Source organism: Mobula birostris, chromosome 24 (assembly GCF_030028105.1).
Source record: "Mobula birostris isolate sMobBir1 chromosome 24, sMobBir1.hap1, whole genome shotgun sequence".
NCBI lineage: Eukaryota > Metazoa > Chordata > Chondrichthyes > Myliobatiformes > Myliobatidae > Mobula > Mobula birostris.
This window is the reverse complement of record NC_092393.1, coordinates 32405988-32426601: the sequence shown is the minus strand read 5'-3', so window position 1 is coordinate 32426601 and position 20614 is coordinate 32405988. Positions and strand designations below refer to the sequence as shown.

General features: G+C 37.8%; 1 protein-coding gene across 10 annotated transcripts in view; it reads right to left on the bottom strand.

Moving 5' to 3' along the window:
- The window catches only part of tnrc6c1 (trinucleotide repeat containing adaptor 6C1), a 133242-nt gene that overhangs the window by 26922 nt on the left and 85706 nt on the right, over window positions 1-20614 (bottom strand). For 3 of the 10 annotated variants that reach the window (XM_072241957.1, XM_072241964.1, XM_072241961.1), the window contains 11 exons: window positions 17407-17594; window positions 17201-17281; window positions 16192-16249; window positions 13686-13852; window positions 10395-10568; window positions 8260-8400; window positions 7701-7820; window positions 7053-7136; window positions 2489-2711; window positions 1113-1280; window positions 221-412 (listed from right to left, as the gene is read on the bottom strand). In XM_072241957.1, the coding sequence (XP_072098058.1) occupies window positions 221-412; window positions 1113-1280; window positions 2489-2711; window positions 7053-7136; window positions 7701-7820; window positions 8260-8400; window positions 10395-10568; window positions 13686-13852; window positions 16192-16249; window positions 17201-17281; window positions 17407-17594 (1596 nt within the window). The remainder of the gene's footprint in view (window positions 1-220; window positions 413-1112; window positions 1281-2488; window positions 2712-7052; window positions 7137-7700; window positions 7821-8259; window positions 8401-10394; window positions 10569-13685; window positions 13853-16191; window positions 16250-17200; window positions 17282-17406; window positions 17595-20614) is intronic. The other 7 variants (XM_072241958.1, XM_072241967.1, XM_072241963.1 and 4 more) reach the window with 4 other exon arrangements.

The following is a 20614-nucleotide window of genomic DNA, read 5'->3' as shown; positions in this document are numbered from 1 at the left end:
TAAAGCATGGATTAACCCCAAAGATATTAAAGGGGGAAAATGAATGACATATTTCTTACATTATTTTTCAATATTTGCACTACTGAGCAAAGCTATTTTGACACATTTGGCAGCTCTTTTCAATTTACTAATTTCTTTCAATGTGTAATAAATATACAGGTCTTAGTTAAACACAACATTCTTAACACCTATTTTATTTTTGCCAATCTTTGGGGTTTACCTGGTGGCCAGTTAATGTTGGAGCCATTTGAGATCTTATCGGCAGGGGATTTGGCACGTGTCCAGCTATCACTGACTGGTACCGGTGGACTGGCTGGTGACTCACTGCTGGTTATCAGATCATATGGACTGTAGGAGTCCTCAAGGGAGGGCTTGCTTGTTGGACCAATATTGAGACCTCCAGGGATAGCACCTGAATATGTGTTAAGTGGGACAGAAAGGCAAGGTCATGGATATAAAAACATTTTGCTATGGTCCTGACTCTGAATCTCAGCAGTAGCTAAATTAGACCCAGTTAGTTAAATAAATGCCGAGGTAATTCAGAACGAGTCTTTGATGATCTAGCACTTCCTTTATTACAGCATCAAAGCTCTTTAGAACTAAACAAATTTCACAGGCAAAGTAAAACAAGTTATCACAGATTACTCTGAAAATACTGCAACTGAAAAATGTTCTGCGGCCTATTGCTCCAATTGATATGTCCAAAGAAAATTCAAGGGATTAAAAATACATATTACATGCTTTCAAGTTTGTCTGCCGTTTTAGTTGAATGTGTAAGACAAGAAAATGAGTTGGATTGATGACAGCATTGAACCAGTGTGACAATATGACGGCGTTGAATTAGTGTGACAATATGACGGCTTGTTTAATTCAAATTTTAATTAACCACATAGCATGCTTTCAGCATTTTAAATGTGTATATATAGATTCTAGAGCCTTTTAAGAAGTGACGAAATAAATTGGGACCAAGCCTAATTTCTAACATTTTTGAAAACTAACAATTATATTCTGCATTTCTCACAGAAAATTGTGGAGATACCAAAATAATTTTAATGCCAACTGCCCAATGAAGTATCTTGGTCAGTAAGTACTCTGCCCTTTGGGGCTCTTACCATGCTTGGTCTGGTTCTGCTCCAACGATAAAGAATTGCTGCTTAAATTTTCAATAGAGTTGGGGTGGGTCCACTGCCTCAATCGAGATTGGGCTTGAGCCGGATCCTTCATGGATATACCAGCATTTAGTTCCATGTTGTTTACATTCATATTTGGGATCAATCCAGCTGCAAGTGAAAAGCATATTAAAACAAAATAATGGCATAGTAAAGCTAATGAAAATCATTCCCTTTACACATCATGCACATTATTTCATCATCAACTCTGTGATCTCGACAGGAGCAGCTCCAAGAACTTCTAATTATTTTTTTATGTGAGCAAAATATTTAGTTGAATCCTATAACTGAGACCATCTCCAACAATACCTCTGATAAAAATCATTGACTGTGAAGTTATGACCTTGCTCATTCTAGATGATATATTACACAGGCAAACTGCTTAGCTCTACCTTAGAGCATGAATGTTTATAGCTGTCATAGCCTTCCAGACTAAATACCTGCAGGTATATAGCTACCTGTATTTTAAGTTATACTTGGGCTATGTACTACTGTGTTGTGAACCTGTGGTCTCCTCTTTGCTGTATACCGCTTGGTGGAAATTGGCAGGAATCCCTGTTCTCCACTGGTTCTCCTCACAGCACTGCATCTCCGTATGGTTTGTGTGAGACCGAGCATTGGGTGATTGGCATTATGGACACAGACCACTCAATGGGGAGATTTGAGGCTCAAAGTTGCATTGCAGTTGGTGAAGAAGATAAAAGCCATTGCTGTGGATTGGCACTGACTGTTCCTCATGTTCAAAGACCACCTGATTCTACTGTTTCCTTCATATTTTTATCTTGGATGTCATAAAATCTCCTCAGCTGGAGATTTCTCTGTGTTAGCACGCTCAGTGGTGGTCCTCGGCCATTGGTTTTAAATACCATCATATAAGTCTCTGGGTGGGGAATGCTACACAGCCAGATGAGGGGATTCAGAAGCTTCTATCTTATCCAACTAGCTTTAGGAAAAGAGCAATAGCTGGTACCAGAGAAAGAATACAGAATCAGATTCTAGAAAAATAAAACAAATAAATGTAGGAAGAATTTGAGATCAAATTTTGAAAAATTACATGGATTTAAAAGAGGAATAGGATGATAAGAAATGTTTGCTAATGACCAGTGTTCACTCTAAAGATACGAACAGTGACAACAGTGACAAACAAGTTATTTTTATTTTGCATTGCAGGATCCTATGAACAGTAACTCGCTTAAGATTAAATCAAGTTTCATTAAAATTAGTTGTGGGTTAAACAAAATTGACAAGAGGGATAGAGCTGAATGCATCACCAATGTATTTTCCCAAGTTTGATATTATTTTGTTGGCAATGTACCTACCCAAGGAATATGCAGGGAAAGAATTGGGTGACGTTTGTTGCTCTTTGGTCTGCAGGTCAGAAAGGCTGGGAGGTGGATGATGACTCAGATTATCAATGGTTACTTTGCCTGCAGATGGGTGCAATGGTGGATGCGGTTGTTGCTGTTTCATTAGCAAGGCCTGGGTCAGCTGCCGCTGGTGTTGTTGGATCTGCTGCTGCATGTTGTTGATTGTACGTGCAACCTATGAGTAAAGAAAAAGTCAATCAGAAATGGTAATAATGAGTTTTGAAGACAAGCCATAATTAATTTCCAGAATCTGAAGTAGTCTTATGCTGGAACAAACTAAAAATAAGATGAGAATCACCTCTTTTTGTTAGGCAGTGTATTTTATTGCTTAATAGGTGCCACAATCTTTGGTTGGACACATATGAGGGGTGATTGATAAGTTCGTGGCCTAAGGTACAAGGAATCAATTTTAGAAAACCTAGCACATTTAGTTTTCAACATAGTCCACTCCTACATGTACACACTTAGTCCAGCGGTCGTGCAGCATACGGATCCCTTCTTTGTAGAAGTGGTCCACAGCAGGGGTGATTGATAAGTTCGTGGCCTAAGGTAGAGGGAGATGAGTTATACAGCTCTCGCTTCAGGCACATGCAGCTCAACTCTGAGTGAAAATGCAGAAAGTTTGAAGTTTCTCCTCATCTCCTTCAGGCCACAAACCTATCAATCACCCCTGCTGTGGGTCACTTTCTGGAGGTCCAAGACGTCGACTTCTACAAAGAAGGGATCCGTATGCTGCATGACCGCTGGACTAAGTGTGTAAATGTAGGAAAAATAAATGTGCTAGGTTTTCTAAATTGACTCCTTCTACTTTAGGCCACGAACTTATCAATCACCCTTCGTATATGACTAGGACACTATTGCAGTTGCACACTTCTAGCACTAGATGGAATTTTACAAGTTTGAGTTGCAGATGCCATTACCAACATTTATAACTTTACAAATGATTTCTTTTCAATATCTGAAGTGAGAGTTGAAAAATATAAATGCGGCTTTAATTTTACGATGAAGAGCAACAGTAATATTCTTTAATACTTCAAAAGAAAATATTTCACCTGTATAATCATTAATGATACAATTATAAACTCTCAGCATAGCCAAATACCTCCACAGACTGCCTCCCCATTTAGCTTCCTTCAGTTCACAATGCTGTCCTTGTGCACATTCCTGATTTGATATGACCCTCTCCTCCCCCACTAGTAACACTAATTCCGCCTGAATATATTTACTGCTGAGCTTACATATAGTGGCTACAATTAAAACTGAGGAACTCAAGACCAGTCAAGTTCTGACTACCCTCACTCTTCAATTACTCTGGCTGTTAGTGACCAATGCAGTCGCTTTCAGAGCCATTTGAAGAACATGGTTCAACATGGATCTGGGTTGAGTGGCAGACTTGGATAAAACAGACAACAATCAATCCCAATGTTTGGTGATTAATCCTGAATTGGGTGTTGCCCTAAATGGAGCTGAGAGCTGAAGCAAGGATCACACAACTTCAGCTAATGGAGTGGAGTCTGGGTTCTATTCTGCCAGAGTGTGGCATTTGTTGCATCTTCTCGTTCCTCTGTAGCTTGAGTCTCATCCCTTCACAGCTCCCATCTTCTGAAACCTTGGTTCCTCAGTTAACACGCACATGCTATTCACATAATAGGTTGCGATGTGAAACTGAACACCAACTATATCCTAAAGCTAAAAGTGCAGATACTGGAAACCTGAAGATACTCAACATTATCAGGCAGTGTCTGAAGAGAGAAAGAACTGCATTTCAAGTCGCAAACACCAGGAATCCTGCAGATGCTGGAAATTCAAGCAACACACATCAAATTTGCTGGTGAACGCAGCAGGCCAGGCAGCATCTCTAGGAAGAGGTACAGTCGACGTTTCGGGCCGAGACCCTTCGAACGGACGAAGGGTCTCGGCCCGAAACGTCCACTGTACCTCTTCCTAGAGATGCTGCCTGGCCTGCTGCGTTCACCAGTAAATTTGATGCGTGTTGCTTGCATTTCAAGTCAATGGCATAGGCCAAATCCATGGCTATATAAAAGAGATCAAGTGGAATAGAGTGAGTTGTTAGACTGTAACTTTAAACGTGACTAAAAATATCAGTACCTGGTTGAACATGGTAAAAAAAATACACATTTATTCTGTGTGGCCAGAGGTTAGTTAGACCTACAGAAAAGCACACCACTGGAGTGGTTAAAATACTGTCAGTCAAATTCAATACATATCAAGTATGGAGTGCGTGATCTTAAGCGAGTCCAAAACCTTTATTTCAAAGGGAGAGGACACAGAGGAAGTTTACTAGAATGCTCCATGAAATGAAAGAGTTAACATATGAAGAGCATTTTGCAGCTCCGGGCCTATGCTAGCTGGAGTTTAGAAGAAAACTAAAACATGAAACCTACTGAATATTGAAAGGCCCAGGTAGAGTGTATGTGAAGAGGACACTTCAAATAGTGGGAGAGTCTAGTACCCAAAGTCACATCCTCAGAAAAGAACCATGTCCCCTTAGAACAGAGATGAGGAAGAATTTTTTTTAGTGCAGTGGTAAATCTGTAGAATTCATTGCCACAGAAGGTTGTGGAGGACCAATCATCAGGTATATTTAAAGGGGAGGTTGAAAGGTTCTTGATTAATAAGGGTGAAGACAGGGGAACAGAGTTGAGAAGGAAAATATATCAGTCATGATCAAATGGAGGAGCAGACCCAGTGAACCGAGTGGCCTAATTCTACCCCTATGCCTTATGGTCTTATAATCTTTAGTGAATTTAATATAAAGCTGATGCATTTCCAGGATATTTAATTAAGCTTAAATTTTATCTTATGTAAAAATGTGAGCAATAATGCACGTTTACTTGTTAATGATATTTCCACATTAAAAATCTCAAAGATAAAGTTGCAACCAAGGAAAGGGCATTGATCTATTTATGTCAGCAGACTATTTCCCCCATGTGCACATTGTCTTACAAGTTCTTTTAAACAATCAGCTCCCACCACAGGATTTAATTTTTTTTAAATTTTGTTACAATTTTTTAAAAAAATAGTTGTACAACTCTCTGGAAAGTTCAAAGTGACGGAAACTGTCAAACATAATGCTATTAAGCAGCAACACAAGCATACAAAATTGTGAAATCAAATTAGAAAATCTGGAAGTATTATGCAGAAATATATTCAGTGCCATTTTATTAGGTACACGAGTGGAACCCAATGTGACCTTCTGCTGCTGTAGTACATCCACTTTAAGGTTTGACATGTTGTGCATTCTGAGTTGCTCTTCTACACACCACTGCTGCAACTCACGGTTATTTGAAATACTGTTGCCTTCCTGTCAGCTTGAACAAGTCTGGGCATTCTCCTCTGACTGCTCTCATTAATAAGGCATTTTGCCCACAGAACTGCTGCTCATGGATTTTTTTTATTTTTCCACATCATTTTCGGTAAACTTCAGAGACTGTTGTGCGTGAAAATCCCAGTAGATCAGAAGCTTCTGATATACTCAAACCACCTTGCCTGGCACCAATAATCATTCCATAGTCAAAATGACTGAGACTAGAATTTTTTCCCATTCTGATGTTTAGTCTCAACACAACATAACCTTTTGACAGGTCTGCATGCTTTTATGCATTAAGTTGTTGGCACATGATTAGCTGATTAGATATTTACATTAACAAGCAGGTGTTCAGGTAACTAAAACTGGCCACTGAGTGTAATGATTCTGGTTAATGAACTTCATATGAAAATCTGATTCAAGTTTATTAATATGGTTCACTGACTCTTCCTGACTTCATAAATCTAACTAAATCCTGCAATCTAATTTTTTTTTACTACTAAGCAGCACCAATCCACCAATAACTCACTTATGTTCAGCTTAGGTTTCACCAAGGAACTTTACAAATCTCAAGTCAGCCTTGGTCCAAATATAAACAAATCCAGCAATGAAAAGTGGCTGCTTTTAAATTCTAGTAAAGTTTATGTCATTAGGATACAGAGGCAATTTTCTAAACTGGCTGTTGAAGTCACATTTAGGACCAAGAAAATTGGTGTGGGAAGTTGGAAGCCTCAAGTTCAGGACTTGGTTCAACCAAACCTTTGGGAAATTAGATAAATTATTGCTCCATGACTAGGTCGAACATGGGAATGTCTGATAACAGTGCAACATTCAATTCTGTTCACAGTCTTTTGAAAAATAATTCAGATTTCACTCTTTCATAAGTGACCCTGTTGTAAAAAGATACATTGAAAGGCTGTAATTAAGTGCAAATATACCATGTCTGTTCTTCCATACCCCAATACAATACATCACTTTCTATGAGATCACACTCATCAATCATAATGCTTACTTAAAGTATATTTCTGAAATTTAAGAAAGCATATGAAGTACTTGGCCTATATTGATAAATGGAAGAGAAATCTGAGGTTAATACAAATATGTTAATAGCTAAACAAGTTATTTCTGATGCATCTCTGTTGTCTATGAATTTTTTAGCTTAAAAACTAATGAATTTACTGTACATACTTGCTGCTCTTGTTGTCTAATGGTTCCAGAAACATTACGCTGGGCCTGTAACATCTGCTGCTGGAAGAGTAAACGCTGGTAGGCCTGCAAAGACAAAGTACAAAAGATTTTTTCTTTCATTTTAAGAATAAAATACCAAAAAAAAATCTTGAACCATTTCAACAATTTAACCCTTCAATGAAATTTGATTTTCATTCAATCCATTCCGAAACATTTGCTGAATGATTAACTCATGTCAATTTCTTCACTTTAAATTGATCAAAGGTTTTAGTAAAATGTTTGCACTAACTGTGTGTTCTTTAAAAAAAGAACACACTCAACAATGGCAAATTCAGTTACATTAAGCTGAAATGATACAGTCCACTACACTGGAATATTAAGTTTCCATGCTAACTTGTACCGAGCAGTTAAGTTTTTTCCAAAAGCGGTGAAACTGAAAAAAAAGGACAGAAATTAGGAAAAGATCAGAGAATTCATTGAAGTGTTAAACAGGCACTGATAATTACACTGGTAGTGTGACAGCTATGGTGAGGTATGGTTAAGGTGATAAAGAAATGTGCAAAATTCCTTTGTTGCACTGCATGATGAAGAACATTTTTAACCAAAACTAATGATCTTGCAGTTGTAGATTCCAGAAAGCTAACTTACCAGCTGCAGCTGATAAAGTTGGTTTAACATAGTCATATGCTGAGGATTAATTGGCGAGGCTAATAGTGCAGGGTTGAGACCCATGTTTTTTGCTGCAAATTGCAAGAGCTGTGCTTGAACCTTAAAGAAAACAAAAAGTAGTAAGAAAACACTACACATTGTGAATTATATATAGTTATTTGCCTTCTCTGAAAAAAATCAGAATTTGTATAGCTTTTAATATTGTTACAGATATCTGTTACAGTAGCTTACTAACACTTTCAGAACCACGGCAAGTAAAATAGCTCTGTGCCATTTAATTGGCAAAGATAAAATATAAAACGTATCAGAGTTTAAATTAGTTCTATTATGTAATAGTTTGTATGTTTCAAAGCTTACTTTATTCAAAAAAATAAATGACAAATTATATTTTGAGGCACAACTTCACTATGTACCATTAGGTTACATAATGCATTTATTTCCTGTGGCATTGTATTGAGGTCTGAATAAATTTAAAGACAACACCATATATTAATTGAGTACTTCAAGCTAACTTTTCATGGCTTGCAATATCACATACCTGAGGGGATAGAAACTGAGGCACTTGAGCACGAAGACTAGGCTGGGATGAGTTAAGAGGTTGCACTGGCGGCTGCTGTTGCTGCTGCATGGTCCTGGCTTGTGCTGCTCCGCTATTGCCAAACATACCTAGATTGCCACTCTGGCAATTAATAAAAACAACAACTTATCAGGCAAGTCCGTAGATGATAATCAGATGACCCTCATGCATTCAGCACCGGCAACCAGAGAGGAATGTGTCTTCAATTCATATTACAAGCAGCACAAACTTAAATATGAAATGAGAAAAAATATACATTATTTATTTGTTTTAAAATTAGTTGGTCTCAATGGAGTCTGAGAAATCAAATTCAACACAAGTTCCATTTTTATTTTAAATGGAATTTGCTTAAATATTTTAAGTAAGTTTTAATTTTTAAACAAGTCTTTTCGATATCCCTCGAGTTTAAAAAAAAGGTTTTTCTTAAAGGATCCAGTGATACCAAAACAATGAGTAGTTTGGGATGCTTAACTACATGGTTGAGATACTTGCTCAACTTATTGACCAGCATAACTGTTTCTGGTTTTTATTAAAAAAAGTAATTTTGGCAGCAGTGACTTCAAATTTGAAGGTAGAATTGCTGAAGTAGGCAACTTCCTAATAATTCCAAACACAGGACCAGAGTTTCAAGCGAAAAATCTAGCAAGTGACATACGTTTGGTGTGCAACATTTTTGTTTTACAAAATGAGTGAATGTTCTTAGTACAGTGACAAATTTAATTTCCAGAGGACTTTGTACATCACAATAACCTTACCAACAATCTTTTTTTTGTAAATGGAAGGGGAATATTACAAAGCACTGACTGGACATTGCTTTCAGAGGGCAATAAAGAATCTTTGCAATATGATCACTTATACAGACTTCTGAAGACAAACCTATTCTTCTAATGCAAAGTCACAAAATGGATTTCAGCAAAAGAAAAATTATGACCAACACATTAAAGGTGTAATTTGCAATATAAACTTCACTTCTAACGTTGAATATTGGAATAGCTCAGTCCTAATATAATCGTGCATTAAATTCAGATTCAGAATGAACTAAAATACTAACAGGAATACAAAGGGAACTTATTTTCTGAGGATTAATGGAATTATTTCTTGTTGATCTACAGGATATGTGCAAGATATAACTTTTTAATGAGCCTAGATGGTTTCCCGAGGCATCTAAACAGAAATGACTAAGCTTGAGTAACAGAACCTTACAGCATTGAAACAGACCATTCAGCCCAACTCATGCAATCCTCGTGCAATTTGCAGCTTACTGATCAAGCCTCTCAAATCCAAGACATTCATGTGTATTTCAAACAGCACAAGTCCAAGCACTGATCTCTGCCAGGCACCACTAATCAGAGGCATATAATCCCAAAAAAGAGTGCTTTACAATTACAAATCACATCAACTATCCTGGCCTCATTAATACACTGCCACTTCTTCAAAGAATTTCAATTAAATTGAACAGACAGGATCTCCTTCAAAACTTCCCCCTGTATCTTTCCCTCAGCACTTACACTAGGTCTCAGGTCAATAGCCACCAAGCTTTTCTTTAAAACAGGGATATTCGTCATTCTCCATCATCTGGCAAATCACAAGCCCAACAAATATTTTAAAATCTCAGCAAGAGCTCCAGCCATCTCCTTTGTTGCCTTCCATGGCAATCTAGGATACAGTTTTTCCTCCATAATTCTACACATACTCAGCATCCTTGGCTTACTTTAGAATAATTGTCCAAAGAAGAGTTTGAAAGAGCAATTTTGTTTAACCACTGAGAGAAACAAGCATAGAAGCAGAAGGAAGCAGGTTTTATTTTGGGCTGTTAAATGACTTGAAAGCATCTTACAAAAATAAAACAATATAAGGATAAGTAATTTATTCACAATCAGTTTATGGATTATACCGATTACAAAAATGTTCAGCAACCTGGAATCGAAAATGCTCAATACTATGAATTAAATCATGCTGCGTAAGAACCACAATACCTTATTTCATCAAAAAAGCCAAATGTGACAGATTTATTATAAGACAGGGTAGATATCTGATTGCATAACATAACAATATCAACTGGGTTATAGCAATTATTTATAAACAGCCACCCTTACCTGTCTAGAAGAATTCAAGTTTTGCATGCCCAGCCCCGAGGCAATGGCACCAAGGGCCTGATTAGGGTGTGCACTGTTTGAAAGGGCGAGCTTCAGGCTTGGTGAAGGCAAAAATGGTGAAGTAGGGGACTCTTCCACTAGGCCGCCATCCTGATTGGAGAAAGATAGGGTGAGCTATGCAGTGCCAACAAGGGCACAGCATTATGTGGCAGTGGAATGGTAGCCAGAATAAGGACAGAGGGATTCCATAGTTTAAAGAAAAAAATGGGTTCAAAAGGTTGATGGGAAATGTAGGTTTGGAAAAGTGAAAGACAGAAAGAAATAAAGAAAAAACAAGGTTAAAGTGCATGACTAATAACTTTGCATGCTAACAATGATTTATATAGATTAAAAACACTAGGAGTAAAGGAACAATAGACAAGACAAGACAGTGGCATGTTCACCAGCTCCACTTCAAAATATTACACACAACCATTGATCTTAAACTGTTTGTAGTAATAACCACTGCATGTTACATCACTTAGCTGAGATTCTGGTGAACTTGGTTATATCTACTAGCTTCATTAATGAGAAAATAGAAGCTATAACTTTGGACAGATGCATTGCTATTGAATTGAAGAATTCAAAGTCTATAATCTAATTCAAGTATTACAATTATGCAGAAAATGTAGTTTTTTTCTGCAACACCTAAAGTAATGCCTCCTCTGACTAACTTGATGGAGGAGCTTTGAAACATTCATCGCACAAACACCTGACTTACAATATTTAATGAAAATGACAAATATATGTATATTTGTATATTTATGATGTCCTTCATGTCCATTCTAGGATGTCTGAAGTGCTTTACGGTTCAGGAAATAGTTTTGAATCAGTTACTACTGTAACGTTGGAAATGAAGTAGCCAGTTGTATCTGGAAGGTGCCTCAAAATATGACAATAGGATGGATGTATGGAAGTGGAGTCAGCAGTTTTGCCAGAGTATCAGAGATATTGGAAAGGATTTCATTGTCTTTTGAGAGGAGGGAGGATCAGGGTGGCTGAAACACAAGCTCAAGTCCAGTCATCCCAGGCGACAGAACTTGACACTGTTTGACCACCCTGATGGAATGCTCTGCCTAGCAGTATAGTCATGGTAGTGAGGCCTGGAACTTAATTTAAACTGTGGGACCACAAAAGAATAAAGAGGTGTGAGCTGGATAGAGGTCAATCCAACTAAGTGATCAAACAATGTGCTTCACTGAGGTTGATAAAAGATGAATCACCATCTGTGATCACTACTCTACTAGCCCTCTGAATTAGTGTGACAAGATCTTTTACATCTACCCAAATGGACCAATACATTTACTATCTGCTAGAAGTTTCTTCCAACTGTGCTGCACTATTAGTATAGTATCCATGTGCAAGCCTAGATTTCTATCCCAAATTTCTGTAATTAGACTATACTTAAAACTTTGCATATAAGAAATCCATAATAATCAAGGCTAATACCTTCAATGTAAAAATAAAATCAAACAGAAGATTTGTGATTTTCAAAACATGGAATTGTAAACAAGCAAACTTCATAAAATTCATGAACACCCCAAAGTTCATTCCTACTAAATAGTAAACCCACATGTATAAATAAATACCATGTAGTAAAATTGACAAACAAATTACAAATAACTTAAGAAACACATGAGAAAACAGTGGAGGGGAGAGGGGTTTCCTTAAACTTCCAGTAATTTCCCCCTCTTCACTGTCCCCCATTCTTGTTCCACTCTCTCATCTCATGACCTGACCATCACATCCCTCTGGCTCTTCTCCCTTCCCTCCCCCCCACCCCCACCATGGTCTTCTATCCTCTACCAGAATCCTCTTCCTCCAGCCCTTTCTCTCTTTTACCAATCAACTTCCCAGCTCTTTACCTCACTCCCTCCCTCTCTCCTGATTTCCACCCATTACCCACAACCTTGTACTTCTTTCTCGCATTCCTCCCCCACCTCCTTACTCTGACTTCTCCCCTTCCTTTCCAGACCTTTTGAAGGGTCTCAGCCTGAAACGTTGATTGCTTACTCTTTTCCGTTGATGGCGCCTGGCCTGCTGAGTTCCTCCAGCATTTTGTGTGTGTTACTTTAAGAAGCATTTACTAAAATAAAATGCTCATCGACTCTCTCTGATGTTCTTAAAGCTTTGATTTTTATGTTTTTAAGATTACTGAAATGAATCTGTCTGGAAAATTCATAGGGTCTGTGTGACAGAAACACATTCATAATGTGTTAATCACACTATGATCTGGTGAGTATAAAATTATCAATCTGTTTTACTACATTTAGGTGGTTAATTCACAACTTGTTAAATTCATCTGTAAATATCTGAACCTTAACCCAGAACTTTTTCTTTAACCCTAAAAAGATTAGCAATGAACAGTCAATTAAAAAATATTCAATTTACTACAATAACTTGCAAGAACTATGTGTTTAGCAACAACTTTTTATACATTGCAGCAAAATAAATCTATCTTTCCAAAAGATCAGTAACATATTGTACTTGATCGTTTGCTTTCCACTAATAATTTGAAACACTGCTTTGAGTAGGCAAAGGCCAGTTTTCAAAACAATGATGTAGAGGTGCCCAGATATTAAAAATCAACACAAAAATATTGGTCCTCTGCATTAGCTCAATTTGTAATTGTCTGAATCTATTTTGGTGCCAATTAAGCTGTTCTAAGATGCTAATTTTCACACAAAATTTGACTACAGGATGCAAGTACAAAGTGATACATTGAGTCTTTAATCTAGGGATAAAGGATAATACCCGACACTTATTACTTAATAAAGGTGCAACCCACTTTAAAATTTCATTGGTGTTAATTTTTTTAATTTCCACTTACAGATTACAAAACTGTTTTCCAAGTGACTAAAAGTGTATTAAAATGGACCTGTTTATTTTCTAATTGTGCTCTTTGTTAAGCTTGTGTATATACATGTTTAATTTATTCTTTTCTTGTGAATGCACTCATGTGATGCCTTGTGCCTGCGATGCTGCCTCAAATAAGTTAATCATTGCATCCGTATAAACATCTACTTGTGTGTGTGACAGTATGGCAATAAACTCTACTTTGACATCAAAATGTAGGCTAAATTGCAGTTATTGAGCAGCAACACCTTTTCTTCTTCGAAGTATAAACTAGCAGAGGAAGTTTTTTTTTGTTCCTTCTAAAAAGGAGTTTTGTTCACTAGGAAAAGAAATTCCCATAACAACTAAATACTATTCTCCCTCCACTCCCTACTCTGCTTGTTAGCACTGACAAACCTTGTCAAAGTAGGTGGGGCGATCCACGGAAGACTCTTTGGAGATAGAAGGTGGTCGGCAGCCAAGTGGTTTAGAAACGATTCCATTGTAATCTGACATTCCCATTCCACGTTTGTCCATCTCCACTTTCTTTTCCAACAGAGCACCTGGAAAAGGGGAAAATCCATCTTAACATAAAACAAAGAGGAAAAGGAAAAAAAAACAGAAGACAAACATTAACTTCACCTAAATACAGGCTAGTGAGTGTAGGTAAAGTGTAAGAATATTTACACAATGCATGCTACATGTGGTCACATGGTAAGTAGTTGGAAGGAACAAGCTGAACTTATACAAATTCCAGTATACAGTAACAAGCAACAAGCTCATTAATACCAGTTCACTGTTGAGCTATAGAGGAAAAAAATTTTATACCCCAAGCCAGGAGTTGGGGTGGGAATGAATGGTGATCTTAGATCGTATGTATTTCAGAATAATGGGCATGGAAGACAGGATATTTAGCAATGCTACCCAAGTAGAAAGTATCACAATCACCAAGACAAAAAAAACTAAAAATGTTAATCAACTAGATCCAGTACTTCAGTTATAGAATTCCAGCATGGATGGAAATTATCACTTAAAAAGGCAATGCCAAATTAACAGCAATTAGAATTGACGAGCAAAGGAAATATTGCTTGGATCAAATGAAATGGTTTTGAGAAATCCAAAGCTGTGCCAAAAGCATTATCGCGTTTCATAATACAATTTCCAGAAAACATTTGATAAATTATGTCATGAGAAATTCACTGGAAAATGTCATGCATGCATGTGAGATGTTTAAAATGATTATTCCATTCTAGAAAGTATGTACTTCAATATAAAGTCCTTTGTTATAGTTTGGGAATGTATAGCCCTATACAAGTGCAATTTTTGTTATTACCACAGGATCCTTCACAAGTTTCCTGAATATACTACTTCAACACCTCATGAGATTGCCAAGATGAAAGTGAAATATCAGCCTAATTTTTAAAGTTCAAACTTCTGGCAAGAAACTTGACCTATAAGTGAGTACGTAGAAGTCTTGAACTTACAGTGTACTCCAAAGGAGCTAACATAACATTCTATTATTCAGTTCTGATCTGAAGTTAGTCTTCATTAATTTGCAGGTTTCTGGAGCTAAAATTATCAATAATGTCCCAGATTTTGAGAAGAAAAGTATGATTCTACAATTTTTTTGTACGTGTCAGAAATCCAGGGATTCCTTTGTAGTATCGCATAAATGCAGATTCAGAAGTCCCAAAGTCCTTGCAACTGCTTGACAGATTTTTCCACACTGCATGGTGAAGTTAGTCTCATGGTCAGACTTGATGCAGCTAAGAAAATCTTCATTCATTTGATAAATTACAGCTAATTTTCATGCAATTAAAGTATATTTAAGTATTTTTAACCGGAATTTTTAATTGCTTTTAAGTATTTTAGTTTTCTTTTAATGTTGCAGAATGCAAGAAACATATTCTGTTTTAAAAGCTGGCTAATTTTACTTTTAGGACCTGTAGACTGCTAATTTACATCAACCAAAGAAAATTTAAGATTATATAAAGCATGAATGATATGACAGATCAGGGAACATACATATATATGTAAAGATCACAGCAAGGTTATTCAGCCCAACCTATGCTAGCATTTGTACTTCATGTATCTTGCAGTTTTCCATATCCTTTTACATTTTTAAGCAAATAAACAGCATTGATAGATGCTGTAAACATCTGAAATGGGGGTAGTGTCTAAAAGAACAAATAAGTGCCTGAAGCTGTTTATCTCCAAACAGAATAGAAAGCTAGACAAGTGGGATGGCAAAAAAAGTAGAGGGCGACTAACATTAAACTGGATATCAAATAAAGTATGGAACAGGTCTTGTCAGAAGACTAAAGGAGAGGTGGCTAAATTAATTTTAAACACTGAACCAAGCTGTGTAAAAAAAAAAGTTGTCTACTTCAGTACTCCTCATCCCCTCCACCAAACAAAATACCAGATAATAGGGTATGACAACTCAACAGAAATTGAGAGCAAAGGTGAACTTGAGACTAATCTCATTACCCTGCTACCCAGTCACTTTCATAAAAGAAATTGTGAATATACGAAGGCGACTGGGTAGCAGAGTAATGAGATTAGTCTCAAGTTCACCTTTGTTTTTATTTTCTTTCACTGAGAAAACCCAAGTTCCATGATTGCTCCTTTAGTTCTCTATTGAAATTTTATGAAAAATGAGAAAATTCCAAGCACTAAAGTCTGCAAGGAAACAAGACTGGGAGCTAAAAGATCTAAGGCCAGTCTAATGCCGATATACAGCACTGACATGTTGTACAATATGCAGCATTCAAGACTCCCCAAAGACAATCATACACCTATCAACAAGGCCTTATAACAGATCTTGTTTTTTTTTAAAAACAGAAAAAAAGATGTCAAATGATTTTTGTAGCTTGGAAATTTCAATAAGAACAAATGTCAAGTTTACATCTTTCAGACTTACCCATAGCCTGATCAAGATTCAGGTTATTACATTTCAGAGCCTCTTCTGCTGGTTCTCTCTGTAAATGATTATCATATTTCATAGTTAATTGTTTGCAGGAAAGATGTCAGAAAACAAAATTAGCTTCACTAGGCTGGGCACATTCTTAAAAATATGAGAGATGCAAGATTTATGTTCATAGGTAACTGCAAACTGGTGATCCTTCAGAAATATTGACTTATTCACAAAAATATTATTTCCAAAAAAGGACCTTTGTCTTAAAACGTGCCAACGTCATATCTGAACCCTCTACTGGCAACAACTACCAAGATTCTGTCTGATCAAGATAGAAAATTTAAATTTCAAAGTCTTTTGTCGTGAACTATTACTTTACAAGCAGACTGAACATTAATAAAACTGAGTTATGATAATCCAGTTAAATATAGGTGGACCCAATTCCAAAAAAGTTTTATTTGTTCTTCAAAAGAAATGTTTATTTTAATGTTGCGACACAGATGGATATGGTACAAATTTATTTTGCCTTAATTTCAATTCAGTAACTTCAATAAAATCAGGAATATCCATATCTTAAAATGAAAAAGGTGAGAACATTTAACGCAACAGGAAAAGGCTATTTCCAGATACATCTTACAACAGCATAATTTTCTGTTTCATTTTTGTAGGTATTTATCAAATTCTTGTGATTTTCTAATAACTCTGCAAGTCTATCATGTGGGGTAAAATAAATCGACTTCTCTCCAGTCACAGTTTACTAAATTTTAATACTGTCACTATGGTACTTAACTTATCACTAGTTTAGCAGCAACTCCTACTGCACAAAATAACTGTTTTTAGTACATATTCGCAACACAATAATAATCCATAATCTGCAGAGTATGATGTCTACTGACAGCAAGTTTACAACTTGCAACTGATGGATGCTATCTAAGTTGCAGATTCAAACAGGTCACAAGAGATTATTATGCATGTACTTATAGTAGAATTAGAGATTCAACAATAGAATACTTACAGGAAAACCCATATCAGTCAATTGTTTTATCAGGCGATTCATAAGCCAAGTCTCTTCTTGCTTACTGGATGCTTTTATACCCTTCAAAACAGAAGCAAATATCTCATTCACAAGTTTTTAAACATTATCAACTGCAGTCGAACTCTCCTGCCTCCTCGAAAACAAAACATACAGTTTTTGCAAATAAAATGTAAAAACAGAAATACCTTCTGATGCACTTTCTTGCTAGCATTGCTCCAGCCTGAAGAATTACAAGAAGAGTTGCTCTCCTGAGAAGCTACATTATTCCACATTCCCATCTCTCCCTCATCTTCTTCCCAGTTAGAATGATGGTTACTATTGAGGGCAACTTCATCTCCACTGCTGACCCAACCTTCTTGCATAGTTTTAGAAGCTGAATAATAAATACACAGAATGCAAATTATGCTGGAGTAGGGTACCAGTAATCCTTAAAGAAAGTAAAGGTTAATATAAACAAACATCTTTGCTATACTGAGTTCAAAGTTAGCAATTTTATTTTGGAAATTAATCTACAAGTTTTACAAAAACTACCATATCACATTAACTTCCAGAATTATGAGAAGCAAAATCATTTTTATACAAGTTTCTTATGTTATAACAGGTCATGTTTGTGTCAGAGCCAAATCTTAGTGTAAGTAGTTGTAGAAATGGAAATGAAGCAGACTTCGCAAACTTATTCTTAAAATACTTGACATTTTACTTTTTGAATGTAAATTTTGTAAACATTGAGAGCCCTCCAAAATGAGGACTTTTTGCTCCTCCAACATGTCATGCAAGTATGATCTGTATAAGAGACAGAAGCTGGTTCTAATACTTAAATATTTCCCCAGAACTTTTATGTCTGTCTAAATGACTCGTGCATTTGATAGTGTTCGATGGCAGGGTAGGAGAGTGGATTAGGGATGTTGGCTATGAAATTGCTCCATCTCAAAAAAAGAGAACACAGTTGAGAACCGTAATAAACATTAGCACATCAAAAAACAATGGTATCACTTTAATCACCTGATAACATTGCATGCAAGTGAACTCCAGGCAGCATTGAGCATGCTGGCAAGCTGGCCTGCCTGACAGACACAGCCAGGAGTTCAAGAAGGCCAATGTTGAATAATGAAGGGCACATATTGTGGTCACAAAGTGCTGAAAAGTCATGGGTCAGTGGTTATTTTGGTTAACCTACCATTCAATGATTTAGGAATTTGCAAACAATTGCAGCTATGTATTTCATCATAACTTATTTATGCAAATTTTATTCCAGTTTCTGTCACAAAATAATATTTCAACATGTTATGTGGCACAGCTTCATTTGGAGCTTATTCATCTATTCATTATTGCTTTCTAAACTCAGTTTCAGATTTTTAACACAAACACAAGAAAATCTGCAGATGCTAGAATTTCAACCCACACACACATAAAAGTTGCTGGTGAACACAGCAGGCCAGGCAGCATCTCTAAGAAGAGGTACAGTCGACGTTTCCGGCCGAGACCCTTCGTTAGGACTAACTGAAAGAAGAGCTAGTAAGAGATTTGAAAGTGGGAGGGGGAGGGGGAGATCTGAAATGATAGGAGAAGACAGGAGGGGGAGGGATGGAGCTAAGAGCTGGAAAGTTGATTGGCAAAAGGGATATGAGAGGATCATGGGACAGGAGGCCTAGGGAGAAAGAAAAGGGGGGGGGGGGAGAAGAAAACCAGAGGATGGGCAAGGGGTATAGTGAGGGGGACAGAGGGAGAAAAAGGAGAAAGAGAAAAAGAATGTAAATAGATAATGGATGGGGTACGAGGGGGAGGTGAGGCATTAGCAGAAGTTTGAGAAGCCAATGTTCATGCCAGGCCATTGTCTCCCACACCATCACCGACTTTATCCGCTCAGGGGATCTCCCATCCACTGCTACCAACCTTATAGTTCCCACACCCCGCACTTCCCGTTTCTACCTCCTACACAGGATCCACAAACCTGCCTGTCCTGGTAGACCTATTGTCTCAGCTTGCTCCTGCCCCACCGAACTCATTTCTGCATACCTCGACACTGTTTTATCCCCCCTTGTTCAATCCCTTCCTACCTACATTCGTGACACTTCTCACACTCTGAAATTTTTCGATGATTTTAAGTTCCCTGGCCCCCACCACTTTATTTTCACCATGGATGTCCAGTCCCTATATACTTCCATCCCCCATCAGGAAGGTCTCAAAGCTCTCCGCTTCTTTTTGGATTCCAGACCTAACCAGTTCTCCTCTACTACCACTCTGCTCCATCTAGCGGAATTAGTCCTTACTCTTAATAATTTCTCCTTTGGCTCCTCCCACTTCCTCCAAACTAAAGGTGTAGCCATGGGCACCCGTATAGGTCCTAGCTATGCCTGCCTTTTTGTTGGCTTTGTGGAACAATCTATGTTCCAAACCTACTCTGGTATCTGTTCCCAACTTTTCCTTCGCTATGTCGACAACTGCATTAGTGCTGCTTCTGCACGTATGCTGAGCTCGATAACTTCATTAACTTTGCCTCCAACTTTCACCCTGCCCTCAAGTTTACCTGGCCCATTTCCGACACCTCCCTCCCCTTTCTAGCTCTTTCTGTCTCTATCTCTGGAGACAGCTTATCTACTGATGTCTACTATAAGCCTACTGACTCTCACAGCTATCTGGACTATCCTCTTCTCACCCTGTTGTCTCTTGCAAAAATGTCATCCCCTTCTCGCAATTCCTCCATCTTCGTCACATCTGCTTTCAGGATGAGGCTTTTCATTCCAGGACGAAGGAGATGTCCTCCTTTTTTTTTTTTTTTTAAAAGAAAGGGGCTTCCCTTCCTCCACCATCAACTCTGCTCTCAAATGCATCTCCCCCATTTCATGCACATCTGCTCTCACTCCATCCTCCTGCCACCCCACTAGGAATAGGGTTCCCCTTGCCTTCACCTACCACCCCACCAGCCTCTGGGTCCAACATATAATTCTCTGTAACTTCCACCACCTCCAATGGGATCCCACCACTAAGCACATCTTTCCCTCCCCCCCCCCCCCACTTTCTGCAGGGATCGCTCCCTATGCGACTCCCTTGTCCATTTGCCCCCCCCCCCCATCCCTCCCCACGGATCTCCCTCCTGGCACTTATCCTTGTAAGCGGAACAAGTGCTACACATGCCCTTACACTTCCTCCTTCACTACTATTCAGGGCCTCAGACAGTCCTTCCAGGTAAGGCGACACTCCACCTGTGAGTCGGCAAGGGTGATATACTGTGTCCGGTGCTCCCGATGTGGCCTTCTAGATATTGGCAAGACCCGACGCAGACTGGGAGGTCGTTTCGCTGAACACCTACGCTCTGTCTGCCAGAGAAAGCAGGATCTTCCAGTAGCCACACATTTTAACTCCACGTCCCATTCCCACTCTGATATATCTATC